This window comes from Jaculus jaculus, unplaced genomic scaffold (assembly GCF_020740685.1).
Source record: "Jaculus jaculus isolate mJacJac1 unplaced genomic scaffold, mJacJac1.mat.Y.cur mat_scaffold_56_1_539194_arrow_ctg1, whole genome shotgun sequence".
In the NCBI taxonomy this organism is placed as follows: Eukaryota; Metazoa; Chordata; class Mammalia; order Rodentia; family Dipodidae; genus Jaculus; species Jaculus jaculus.
Window position 1 is genome coordinate 268,752 of NW_025423504.1, and position 13,542 is coordinate 282,293.

At 40.5% G+C, this 13,542-nt stretch overlaps 1 protein-coding gene across 1 annotated transcript; it reads right to left on the reverse strand.

The window, feature by feature from the left end:
• Positions 1-7,628: 7,628 nt before the first annotated feature.
• LOC101612364 (eukaryotic translation initiation factor 2 subunit 3) lies at positions 7,629-8,985 on the reverse strand. Its single transcript, XM_012948891.2, is given in 7 exon segments — positions 7,629-7,999; positions 8,002-8,043; positions 8,046-8,161; positions 8,163-8,198; positions 8,200-8,326; positions 8,329-8,646; positions 8,649-8,985. Coding segments are annotated over 7 exon segments (1,347 nt in total).
• Between the last annotated feature and the right edge of the window lie 4,557 nt (positions 8,986-13,542).

A 13,542-nucleotide genomic window follows, 5' to 3' on the forward strand; every position in this document is an offset into this window, starting at 1 on the left:
ATCTGCCTACTAGCAACTCAGACAAGAAGCACAGGAAAATCTGTCAACAACCCTGTATCAGGGTATGCTCAAAATTCTGCTCAGCTGGGGCGCAGTGGGATAAGGCACTGCTGAGATAGAAGAGATTCTGATCTCCAACCACAGCCCTGTATAAGCCACCAGCCCAGAGTTTCTGACACACTGGTAACCTCCACAGCCTGTACATTTGTGGATATCATACTAGCCCACTGCAAGAAGCTATAATTCAAACAAATAATTGCTTTCACCTTGAACAAAAACTTAATGGACAAAACTCAGAGAGACCTCAAAAGGGACATATATGAACTGAAGATGAGTCAACAAGTAGCCAAATCTCTATCTGAAATTAGACCTTAAAGAGAGAGAGAGAGAGAGAGAGAGAGAGAGAGAGAGAGAGAGAGAGAGAGAGAGAGGGCATGCAGGGTTGTATAATGCTGAAAAACATAACAGATAACAAAACTCCAATAGAAACTTCAAAAGCCTCTGTCGAAAACTTCAGTAACAGAGTCAACCCTGTACAGGACAGAAATTCCAGGCTTGAAGACAAGAGACATGAAATTGATCAGAAGTCCAAAGTCTTTGACAAGGTCAAAATATCATGTGAACAGAATATGAGGAAAAGGTAGGATACCCTAAAACAACCAAACATCTGGATAATGGGTATACCAGAATAGGAAGGATTTCAGACCAAAGGCATGGTAAAAATATTCAACAAAAATTTTGAGGACAACTTTCTCACCCTCTCTAAAGATAGGACCAGCTAGATAAAAGGAGATCACAGAACACCAAACAGTGTGGACCAAAGAAGAAACTCTCCAACACTCATCATAGCTGAAACACTATACAATAAAAACAGAGAGTGCTAAAGTCAGCACAAGAACAACAACTCTTTACATAGATGTAAAATCTCATGAGAATTACCTTGGACTTTTCAGTATAAACCCTGAAAGCCAGAAGGGCTTGGAATGGAATACTTCAAAGTCTTAAAAAAATTGCTTCCAGTGCAATTATACCCAGTGAAAATATTACTTACAAAAGATGATGAAAGGAAACCCTTCTATGATAAAAACCAGCTCTGAGCTGGAGAGGTGATTTAAAGGATAAGACATTTGCCTGCAAAGCCAAAGGACCTCGGTTCAATTCCCTAGGACCCAGGTAAGCCAGATGCACAAGGTGGCATATGTGTCTGGAGTTCATTTGCAGTGGCTGAAAGCCCTGGCAGTCCCATTCTCTCTCTTTACCTCTTTCTCTCTGTGTCTCCCTCTTTCCTTCTCTCACTCTCTTAAGTAAATAAATAAGTAATTTACAAATCCAGCTCTATGACTATATGAACACAGATCCATATCTAGAAATAATAGGTGATGTATTACTCCACAAAGAAAAGTTGAACAACCAACCTCAAGAGCCTTCATGAGGAAGAACCCAATAACCTAAACTTGAGCAGACACGAGAGTGCCTCTGACGTCCAACACACAATTGGGTCAAAATGGTCAAATGAAATGAGGAGACCACCATGAAAATCAGAAAAAAAAAAAATCCAAAATGCCTGAAAATATATTCAAAATCTTTTGCTACTAGGAAAATGCAAATCAAAAACTGCATAGATTCCTTCCTACTGACCAGATCTCACGTCCAAAACAGAGTAGCTGTTTACCTGCACAGCCTGTGTGCCACTCTTACATGTGTACAAGTTGCTTGGCTGCCTGACTCTGTAGTTTTCAGGTTCCACTGCTCATTTGCACTATTGATTACTCTCCCAACCCCACCCAGCCACTTGTATAACACATTCCAGCACTTATGAAAACTTGAAATGTGTAAAACGACTTCATTTTCAGTTCTAACATGATTTTCTTTTATTGGTTCACCAGAAAGTGACTTTATGTTTCTATAAAGAGATATAAATATATGAAAGATACTTAACCACTTATAAGTATGGACTTGCATTGGATTTTATATATTTTCATTAGTTATGTACACAGATTTTATACAGTCATGTTGACACCATTGTGAGCCTCCTCCCTGGCCTCCTCCTTCTGCAGCGACCCTCCTCGTTGGGGAATATGAGTCATGCATTATGGAGTTAGCCAACAGTTATGAGTAACAGGCAATGTCTCTGTGAATTATGACCCAACATCTTGGTCTAACATTCTTTCTGCCCCTCTGCCACAAAGTTCCCCAAACCATGTTGGGTTGATTTTAGGTCTGCTTTAGTTGTGAGGTCTTGGGAGCCTCTATCTCTGATATCTGGTTGGTTATGAGTTGAGTGTACTCTGTGTCTATCTCCTTCACCTTTGTGCTGGGATCAGGTTCACCAAGAAAGCAGCACTCATGTGTATTTCCCTAGTGACTCTTAGTTTCAGCTGGAGCCCTTTGGTGATGGGCTAGTTTTCTCCAAAGGATATGCATCTATCTTAAAAAGATAAGCAAATTCTCCAATAGAGAGTAAAGTTAGCACGAGATAAATGGGATGCCATCTTTTTAGAGAGAGTTTCATAGGTGTAGGCCTTCTTTTAGCCCACAATTGATATGAACTTGAAGATGGTGAGCAGGCTCATTTTTGGATATGATTCCCAGCTCCAGATAGGAGTTCTGTTCCACTGATCAGATCAGTTAACCAAATCAAGAGCAGTTGGTTTTCCACCATGGCTTTGTGCACTATTGCACTTGTGTGAGCATCACGTTAGGTTGTTCCCGAGTAGGTTAGACCATAAATTGCTTGGACATATGTTGGTCATTTTCCCCAGTCGCTCATGTGGCACCTCCTGGAGCTAAACAAGCTTACTGTCTCTGGACTGACTCACTTTTAGGTTCCAGCCAGGTCACTCCATGAGCATATGGCGTCTTCAGCAGTAGGGTATTACCACTAACTTTTGGTAGGTCATCAAGTACTTTGACAGAAATCTGTCTTCTTTTGGGAAAACTTGTAGGTCTGTCTGATAAACATCCCATTGTGGATGTTAACCACATGCTGGTACTGGGAGCTACAGGTTGGTGCCAAAGAAGAAAAGGATAGGTAATATGGAAGATATAGAGAGAAGAGGGAGAGAGAGAAAGAGAGAGAGGATAATATTAAGGTCAGTTTTCATTATACCCTCTTCAGGGCCTTGTGATTTAGGTGTTTCCTCTAAGGGCATGATAAAGGTTCAACCATTTAGTCTGTCTTTTAGGATGCAGAATTTTATGGTACCATTGTCATTTGAGTCCCCCACCCTCAGACTTACTCCCCTCCCACCCCACCCTAGCTTTTGTCCAGTCCTCAAGATGCTTATTAGGTATGTCAGCATCTTGGGTAGATTCAGGTTGGGAGCCATAGATGAGTGAGACTATGAGATCATTATCTTTCTGTGATTGGGTGAGTTCACTGAGCATGATCTGTTCCAGGTTCAACCACTTTTCTTCACATTTCATTGTGGCATTTTTCCTTACTGTGGTGTAGAATTCCATCATGTAGATATACCACATCATAGTTATCCATTAATCTAATGATTGACATCTGGTTTGATTCGGTCTCTTAGCTATTATAAATTGAGCAGCTATAAACATGATTGAGCATATCTGTCTGAACAGAGATATGGAGCTTTTAGGATAAATGCCCAGTTAGGGAATAACTATGTCTGTTGGTAACTCTATAGTCAAGTTTTTAGGAGTGTCCATATTGCTTTCCAAAGTGGTTGTACCATATTACATTCCCACGAACAGTAAATGACAGTTCCTATTTCTCCACACCCTCACCAGCATTTATTTTCATTTGATTTTTTAATGTTTGCTATCCTTACTGAGATAAGGTGGAATCTCATAGTTATTTTTTTAAGTTGCATTTTCCTGATCATTAGGGATGATGAACATTTTCTTAAGTGTGTGTTTGCAATTTTTATTTCTTCCTCTGAAAATTGCCCAGTTCTTTGCCCCATTTTGAGTGGGTTGTTTGACTTTTTGTAGTTTACATTTTTTAGTTCTTTGTAAAATCTAGAAATTAGTCCTCTGTGAGTTGGATACCCAGCAAATATTTTTCCACTTCTGTGGGTAATCTATTTGCTCTGCTTTTTGTATGTTTGTGAAGAAACTTTTCAGCTTCATGAGTGATTGATTAAGTTCCTGAGCTACTTGGGTTTTGTTCAGGAAGTCTTTTCCCATTCCTATATCCTATACCATCCCTCCTATTTTTTTTTCTTTCTTCCAGTAGTGGTTGCCTAGTTTCCAAACTTATATTGAGGTCTTTGATCCTTTTGGACTTGATTTTTGTGCATGGTCAGATGTGTGGGTCAAGTTTCTATTTCCTGCATATGGTTATCCAGTTTGTCCACCACTATTTTTTGAAAATGCTGTTCCAGTCTACATTGATAGGGCCTTTGTTAAATATCAAGTATCTGTAGCTTGTTTGTTTTTGTTTTTCAAGGTATGGTCTCACTCTATCTCAGGCTGACCTGGAATTCATTCTGTAGTCTCAGGGTGGCCTTGAACTCTTGGCGATCCTCCTACCTCTGCCTCACGAGTGCTGGGATTAAAGGCATGTGCCACCATGCCTGGCTGCAAGTATCTGTAGTTACTTGACCCAACATCTGGTTCTTGATTCTGTTCCATTGGTCTCTACTCCTGGTTTTGTTTTTTTTTTGAATATATTTTATTTACTTAATTCTACAGAGATAGAGAGAAACACATGGGCACACCAGGGCCTCTTGCTACTGCAAATGAACTCCAGATGCATGCACTCACCACTTTGTGCATCTGGGTTTACATTATACTCCTGTTTTATGCCAGTTCCATACTGCTTTTACTACTATGGCTTTGTAATATAATTTTAGATCAGGCATGGTGATGCCTCCAGAAGTGTGTCCTTTGCTGAGGACATGCTTGGATATCTGAGGTCTTCTGCCTTTCCATATGAATTTTGAGATCATTTTTATTATATCCTTGAAGAACAATGTTGGGATTTTGATTGGTATTGCATTGAATCTGTATATTGCCTTTGGTAAGACTGCCATTTTCATGATATTAGTTCTACCTATCCAGGAACATGGGAGGTCATTCCATTTTATCAAGTCCTCCTCAATTTCTGATTTGAGTGGTTTTATGTGTTCATTGTATAAGTCTTTCACATTCTTGGTTAATTTTATTCCCAGTTATTTTATTTATTTTTTGTTGCTATTGAAAACGGGACAATGCCATATATTTCTTTCTCTGTATCTTTGTATTTTGCATGTTGAAAGGCTACTGATTTCTGTGCATTGATTTCATATTCTGCTACTTTGCTGAAGGAGTTAATCACCTATAAGAGGTTTGAGATGTAGGCTCTCAGGTCTCTGTGTACAGAATCATGTCGTCTGTAAAGAGCACTAATTTACTTCTTTTATCCCCTTTATTTCTTTCTCCTATCTTATTGCTTGAGCTATTTCTTCTAGTACTATAGTTTTTGATGCTCTATAAGCACAGATGATGTTGTCTTTAGCAGTCAGATCTTAACATTTTGATCTGGAGAAAATACCATTATTTTAGGTGTATCATGGGCCTTCCTAACTGAAAGCTCGGTGTGAGAGCATGGTATTCCAGTTGCAGCATTCAGATTTACCAGCAACAGTCTATGGTTTTAGGTTGAAGTTTTCTCCACTCATAAATAGTCCTTCTGCCCAAAGTAGTCCCTCTTCTCTTATTGAAAAAGTTTTTTTTTTTTTTTTTTTTTTTTACAAAATAAATTTAATTTATTTATTTGGGAGAGAAAGAGTGAGAAAGAGGGAAAGAAAAGGAGAGAGATATAAGGGGTGCACCTGTGCATACAGCCACTGGATACAAACTCCAGACACTTGCACCCCAGGCACTTGCAGCACCTTGTGCATCTGGCTTATGTGGGTTCTGGGGAATTGAACCTGTATCCTTTGGTTTTGCAGGCAAGCACCTTAACCACTAAGCCATCTCTCTAGCCCCCAGTTTCACCTTTTAATTAGGTAGGTGAGATGAAGGATTCTATCATACTGATTCATGACATAATTGGGTTCATATCTCTTCTCCAACTTTCACTGTGCCCATTTTCTCCCCAGTACCTTTCCACCGCTGTAATCTGAACTTCCACTTGACTATCAGCTATCCCCTCCTCTCATACCACCTTGGTTTCCCTCACTCCAAACCTCAGTCTAGCTTCCCTACCAATATTACTGATGCTTGCTGCCACGTACAAACACATCAAACTATTCCATTTTAGGATCTGCATATGAGAGAGAACATGCATTTGTATGTCTGAGCTTGTGCTGTGAAACCTGCCTTACTATGATTTTTTCCCAAAGTTCATACATTTTCATGTAAATTTCTTTTTTGAAAAAAATTACTTATTTGGACATAGATAAATGATAATAGATGATAGATATACAGATAGATAGATAGATAGATAGATAGATAGATAGATAGATAGATAGATAGATATGTGTAGATCAGATCCTCTTGCTACAGAAAACAAACTCCAGACACATGCACATCTGGCTTGATCTAGGTATTGTAGAATCAATCGCAGTCCAACAGGCTTTGTAACCTTTAAGTCATTTCCCAGGCTCTCTTTCATTAGTTCATTTTTTCAGTATGTATATGTATCATATCTTCATTATCCATTAATTAGTTGATTTAAGTATGGGGTGATTCTGTGCCCTGATAATGATGAAAAGAAAAGCTAAAACTCGACTGTGAAAGTGTCTCTAATGTTAGGAGTCCTTAGGATACTTTCCCAGGATTGGAATATCTGGATCTGACTACAGATTTAGATTTATTTTTTATGTGTGTTTTTAAACCTATTTATTTTATTTTTTCTTTAGTCCCAAGTAATTTCAGCTATTTTTTCTTTCACTGTCTGTATTCCAACCATGACTGGCAGAGTAACAATTCTCCAAGTAACTTTGAATATTAGCAGAAAAGATACACCTGATAGGGAACCAAAACTTACATTCTTATAAACCAAATGAAACATATTTTTTAAGTCATAAAGTTTCTCGAGGGAGCTCCAAAACAGAAGTAGCACTCTTCATTCTCATATAGTCATAATGGAGACCCTTAAGTGCCTCTCTCCTCATTAAGTCTTCCCAAATTGTTGATAAAATCATGGAGCATACATACACTAGAAAATCTAAATTTCCTTGTTAAACAAATGGGTCAAAAGTGACTGTAACTTTCTGTTGGTATAGCATAAAACCCCAAAGGATCTCAAGATGACACAAATTGTCTACAGGTGCAACCAGGCAAGTAAAGATGAATGAGGCTTTGCAACACAGACCATCTGCAGGTCAACAGGGCAGCAACCTTAGGGTCCATGAATCCCAAGACATTCATTTTTCCATTTCGTCACAAGCAGCAAAACGCCATGGATGCTGCTGCAGACAGTGATACTGATGCCCGCAAAAATGGCAAGACAACTCCCAAAATAAAAGACTTCCAGCTGCAGAGCCCGCCTTTACTGACCCATCTCTCATTCAGCTTGCAGGGCATGGGCAGGAACTGTGAGAACGAGTGACTTCATCAGATGCTATTCCTTCAGGAACCCAACTCAGCCGTGTCAACTGGCTCTAGGTCCAAAGGTTTACCTCTAGTCTGTTAAACTCCCAACTCCTCCAAATTTATTTTTCAACCAGTACTCTTCAGTCTTCTTCTACAGTTGGTTTGACTCTCACCCCTCTTCTTATCTGACCCCAGCCAATTAAACGGAAGTGCTTCTCAACTCTCCGGCTGCGGGCAATTTTCTCTCCGACCTCTGTGCACACGGGGCTGGTCAGAACGATTTTGCCCAGGTCAGCATTGATGGCACTGACCCTCCCTCCCGTGGACAGGGAGTCGATGTTGACCATGAGCACTTCGTTCTTGGACAGCTTCTGGACCTCGGCCGCTTTCGTGTCTCCTTCGGTGCGCACGCCCTGCAGCCGCCTCAGCAGGAAGGAGATTTCCAGCTCGGTGACTATCTCGGGCAGAGCTCCCACGGCGCCCGGCACCTGTCCCACCATGCGGTCGGCGGGCACAGGGTGGGGTCGATCTTCGTTCCCACGCCGATCAGGCCTGCGGGGCGGCGTTCTGCAGGTGCTTGTGCTCGGCGAACAGCCACACGGTTTTGGAGAAGATGGGCCGGCAGCGCAGCTTCCCTCGGCTGTCTTTGGAGACAATGCCGGGCCTCACCGATCTCCTGGCCCATCTTCAGCACCCCGCGCAGGATGCTGCACTTCGCGGCAGGGCTGGTTGACGTCGAACCAGCGGATGACGACGCGCCAGCTCTGATGTGAAGTCCCCGGGGGCACGGGGATCTTCTTGACCGTGTACTAGCAGACCCCTTCCGTGCTGTACTTCACTGGGCCGAGATGGGGAAGACCGGGGCCCCCTCTGCCGCCGTGCCTCGCACGAAGGCCAGGATCTGCTCCTACCGCACGCGGGCCTGGCTCTCTCTCACCGGGTCGATCTTGTTCTGCAGGATCAGGATGTGCTTGAGCTTCACGATCTCGAAGGCCGCCAGGTGCTCCGAGGTCTGCGGCTGCGGGCCCGACTCGTTGCCCGCGATGAGGCGGAGGGCGGCCTCGATCAGGGCCGCCTTGTTCAGCGTGGTGGCCATGAGGATGTCGTGGCCGGGGCAGCCCACGAAGGACACGTGCCGCACCGGCTGGAAGTTGCCTCCGTGCCAGGGATGTCGGCGGGGGACTCGGCGGGGAGCGGCGGCCCAGGCGCGGGCAGGCAGGTGCGCAGCTGGCAGATCTGGGCGTTGGCGTGGCCCAGCTTGGTGGCGATGCTCCTCTCCAGCTCGGTCGTGAAGCGCACCATGTGCACGCCCGAAACGGCCTTCACCGCCGTGGACTTGCCGTGGGCCGCGTGCCCGATGGTGCCCACGTTGATGGTGGCCTGCCGGCTGGTCACTTCGCTGGACGGCGGGGTCAGCTGGCTCACGTCCAGCGTGCACAGGTCTTGTCGGAACAGGTGCGGCTGCCCGAGGCTCCCTCTGGCCTTGCCCTCGGCCATGTCGCCAGGCCAGATTTATATTTAGGTATAGAGAGACCTCCAAAGTTATTTCCATCATGTGTATACAAGTTTTCACTCCCACCAGTAATGAATAAGGGCTCCTCTTTCCTCACACCCTTGGCATCATTTGATGTCATTTGATCTTTGGAAGTTAGCCGTTATGACCAGAGTGAGTAGCATAGGTCTCCTTGTCCTCCAAATAAACTCCATAAGATGGTGCCATTTTCTGTATCAGGCATTATTTGGACACTGAGGATTCAAAAGAGGGTCATCTGATTTGAAGGCAAAATATATATTCTCAACAACCTTTGCATTGAGCTTTTTTTTTTTTTTTTTTTGAGTCTCAAGTGATGTGGAATTCATTCTATTCACTTTGTAGTCTCAGGTTGGCCTAGAACTCACAGCAGTCCTACCTCCACATCCTAAGTGCTGTGATGAAAGGCATGTGCCAGCATGCATGGCTCCAAGGGCTCTTTTGTCTTCATTCTAGTAAGTCAGCTTTATTAGTGCCTTATAACATTCCTCAGTTTTATTTTCTCTTTTTTAATTCTTTATACACAATTGACATTTATTATGTCATAGTTTTGAAGGCTAGAAATCAGAGGTTAAAGAATCAGAAGCATTGAATTCTCCCAAAGGTTCTTCTCTCCTAGGCTTTTCCATGATCAACTTTTCCCTGTGCCTTCTTTGGTCTTTTCTGCATGTTCTTCTGCTTCTGAAATTTAGTGCAGCAAAGGAGGTGCTGGGAGCAATAATCTATCTTCCTTTAAAAAAAAAGAAGGGAGAGTAGTGATGAAAAACTTATTTTTTCCTAAATAATCCTATTTCACCACTTCTGAATTTAATTCAAAGTAGATATAATTAAAAGGTTCATACATGTGTCATCAGCATCTTTTAAAAACTATGTAAAATAAATTAATGTCCACAAGACATTCTATTTTTTCAATTAAACTGGAAAGTTCTTATCTTACCCATAACTGTGCACTAACTCCACAATGCACAACACATAAACCTCAACAGGGAGGGGCCAATGGGGAGGGGGTAGGTCACAGATGAGCCTAATAATGGTACCAAACTGACTGTATTTGCTGAATACAAAACTAATTAATAAAAAAATGTAAGAAGGGAAAGTAGTGATGAAAAATTTATTTTTTCCTAAATAATCCAATTTACAACTTCTGAATTTAATTCAAAGCAGATATAATTAAAAGGTTCATACATGTGTCATCATCATCTTTTAACAAACTATATAAAATACATTAACATCAACAAGACATTCTATTTTTGCAATTAAACTGGAAAGTTCTTGATGAAAGAGTATATCAGGTATATAGTAGGAATTTTATTTTATAAAATAGGTTATATACTCTTTTCCCCTCACCCCATGTTCCTGTTACCCTGGGGGCCCTCCTCACTAGGGTTTTGATGGTCACTGTGGGGTCATGAAAGACCTTAGTCAGTCCCTATGGGGTAGTGGGGGGAACCTGCCTCAGGGCATTTCTACCCACTCTGTGGCTCTTACAATTATTCTACTCCCTCTTCCTCTAGGGAGCTTATCTTTTATTTTATGAAATTCCTCAATTATGTGGACTGAGAAGTTTCTTACATGGAATTATCAAAGAAAAAAGCATGTATTTAAAAGAATTTAAACAGAACCCTATTATGCAACTTTCAGAAGACTACAGTAGAGGGCTGAAGAGATTGGTCAGTGTGTGAGAGTGGTTCCTGTGAAGAATGAGTGCCCAAAGGGGCCTGACAGTGCCCCAGTTTGATTCCTTCAGCACCCACATTGACAGATGGGCATGGCCACACACTTTTGTATCCCTGGTCCTGTGGGGAGCAGAGATCTAGGCTTCCCTGAAGAAAGCTAATAAGGTATGAAATTAGGAAGCCACTCTATTTCAAGAATAAAAGCAGGTGGATGAACAATGGAGAGGGATACTGATGTTTTCAGGTGGCCTCTGAAGGTATGCCCATGGGGTGCTGCATCAGCACACATATGAATATATCATGCTTCTCTCTCTCTCTCTCCACACACTATGCAAAAGAAAAAGGAACAAGGCATGAAGAGTTCACAAGACTTAAAGTTTTATTTCTATTTGTATAAAAATTCAACTATTTATGGTTTGATATGGCAGGATATATTTTTGGGAGTCTGTAATGGGTTGATGTCTTAGCTGGACTGTGCCACGGGATGGACAGGATGCTGGGATTATGCTTTATGAGTATGATTATGATGATGATGATGATGATGATGATGCATTGGGTAGTCTGTAGATAAGACTGCACAGGATCCCGTTGTCTCAGGAAGCAGGCTTACTCTCCCTATCACGAGTGGCTGAGGGAGACGCTCCCCTGCTTAGCCTGATGGCAGTGCTACAACAGTCTCCAGCCTCACACTGAAATTTATGCCACTGGATTCCCTTGTTCTCAGGCCTTTGGACTCAGATTTAGTAATAGAACCCAATTTTCCTGAGTGGCCTGGCTGGAGGAGGTATCACAGGATTTATCAGTCTATAACACTGTAGGCAGATTCCACATAATATCTGTCTGTCTACCTATCCATTTATGTATCTAATCCATTGGTTCACAATAGTCACAACATTTATATTCAGAGAAAGCGATTTTTAAAAAAATCTGTTTTTTTTTTCTCACTGCTAGGAACCAAACATAGGATCCATGCATGTATTTTTCCGCTGATTGATACTCCCAGCCCCATCTTAATTAGTTTAAGGATGCGTTAAGTACATGTACAGAACTATGAGGAAGGAGTTAAATTTTTAACTATGTAATCGTCAATACCTCTGAAGATTTTATTGGTGTATCAACTGTAAGTGGGCATTGCAAACTTTAAGTACACTTTACAATGTACATTGTGTTTGTATTTTATATAAGAGCTTAATAGTAGGAATTGGATATCATTGAATTTTTATTTATTTATTTTTCGAGGGAGGATCTTCCTCTAGGCCAGGCTGATCTGGAATTCACTATTTAGTCTCAGGCTGGCCTTGAACTCACAATGAACCTCCTACCTCTGCCTCCCCAAGTGCAGGGATTAAAGGCATGCACCACCATACTTGGCTAACATTACTGACTTTTAAAACTTTTTATTATTATTTTGCAAAGCCCTATAGTACAAATTTAAATATGGAAATTCAGATGATAAAAGTTCTACAATTCTAAATCAGCAAACTTTTTAGTTCATAATAAAACATCTTAAAAAAAAACCAATCAAACCTCATCCCTTAGTAAGTTCAACATCCACAGTAGGATGCTAAGGTTTGTGTTCCAATAAATTAAGTCCCCAACTGTTATTAATTAGATATTGGTTTTTCACATATGTTAAGGCAAAACTATACTCTTTAAACATTATGTAACTGTGAGGTCTCATTGTCTCAAACTTGAACATAATCTTAAATTTCTAAAATTTAAACGTATAAATTTGTTATAAAGGATGTATCCAATGACTAAGTTCATTCTAACACAATGTAAAGACTTTTATGTTGTTGGAAATGACTAGTTAGATTTATTCATTGTAGCTCACATATAACAACCTCAGCAACTAGTTTTTCTTTTTATCTAACAAAGAACTAGAAGTTTGTAGTTACTGCAGTAATAATCTAGTCTTGAACTCAATAAACAGGGTTGTTTACAGTTATATATGATGACATTCTGAAGTATTAAAACAAAAATTAAAAAAGTATTCTCCAAATAAATCTACCAGCTACATGTAAGACTGTCTCCAGCCTGTTTTGATCATGCACTTACTTATGCTTATGCCAAAATCAAGTCTGTTAAAGGAACCTGAGAAGGGGGATATAGAGTTACATATGATTTAAATAGTAGATTTTTCCGCATATCTGCCTAGCACAGTAGTTTCTGTAAGGTAGACTGCCTCTGCCTTGTGACCACTGCTGGTCTATGTGACAGGTATCTTTCCAAGGAGATGCTTGATGAATAGTCTATATTCTAAAACACTACAATATTAATCAGTATTCCAATTTCTCCATTTGGTCTCTTGTCATAACTCTTTTATCTTATATGTCAATCTTTTTTAGTTTGCATAAAAGATAACAATATATAATTAGATACAATATAATCTTGAGGATATCATTGACTACTTTCCCCTAATTCCTACTCATGAATAAATTTTATGCAAAACCATGCAACGAGAATGCTCACTGTATGTGAAGGCTAACAAAGCATTTATTTTAATAGAATGAAAAAATTCGACAGGGGTTCAGAAAGCAAATGGTTTTCAACCAAACCAGTAACTGAGTCTATTTAGTTGAATGTTGGATATTAACAGGAGAGCCATTGTAGTTGTACTAAATGCACGTACAAAATATAATTAAATGAAGACATCAATATATAAGGTTTACCCTCATTATTATATATTTCATTCTTTTCCACTAACCCAAACACATTAGGGAAAAACAAGTAACATGTATTTAATATGTATCATACAATATGTATAACAGGATATATATATATATATATAATCATAAAATAAAGTTTTAAAAATATTTTTTTAATTTAATTGAGAGACAGAAACAG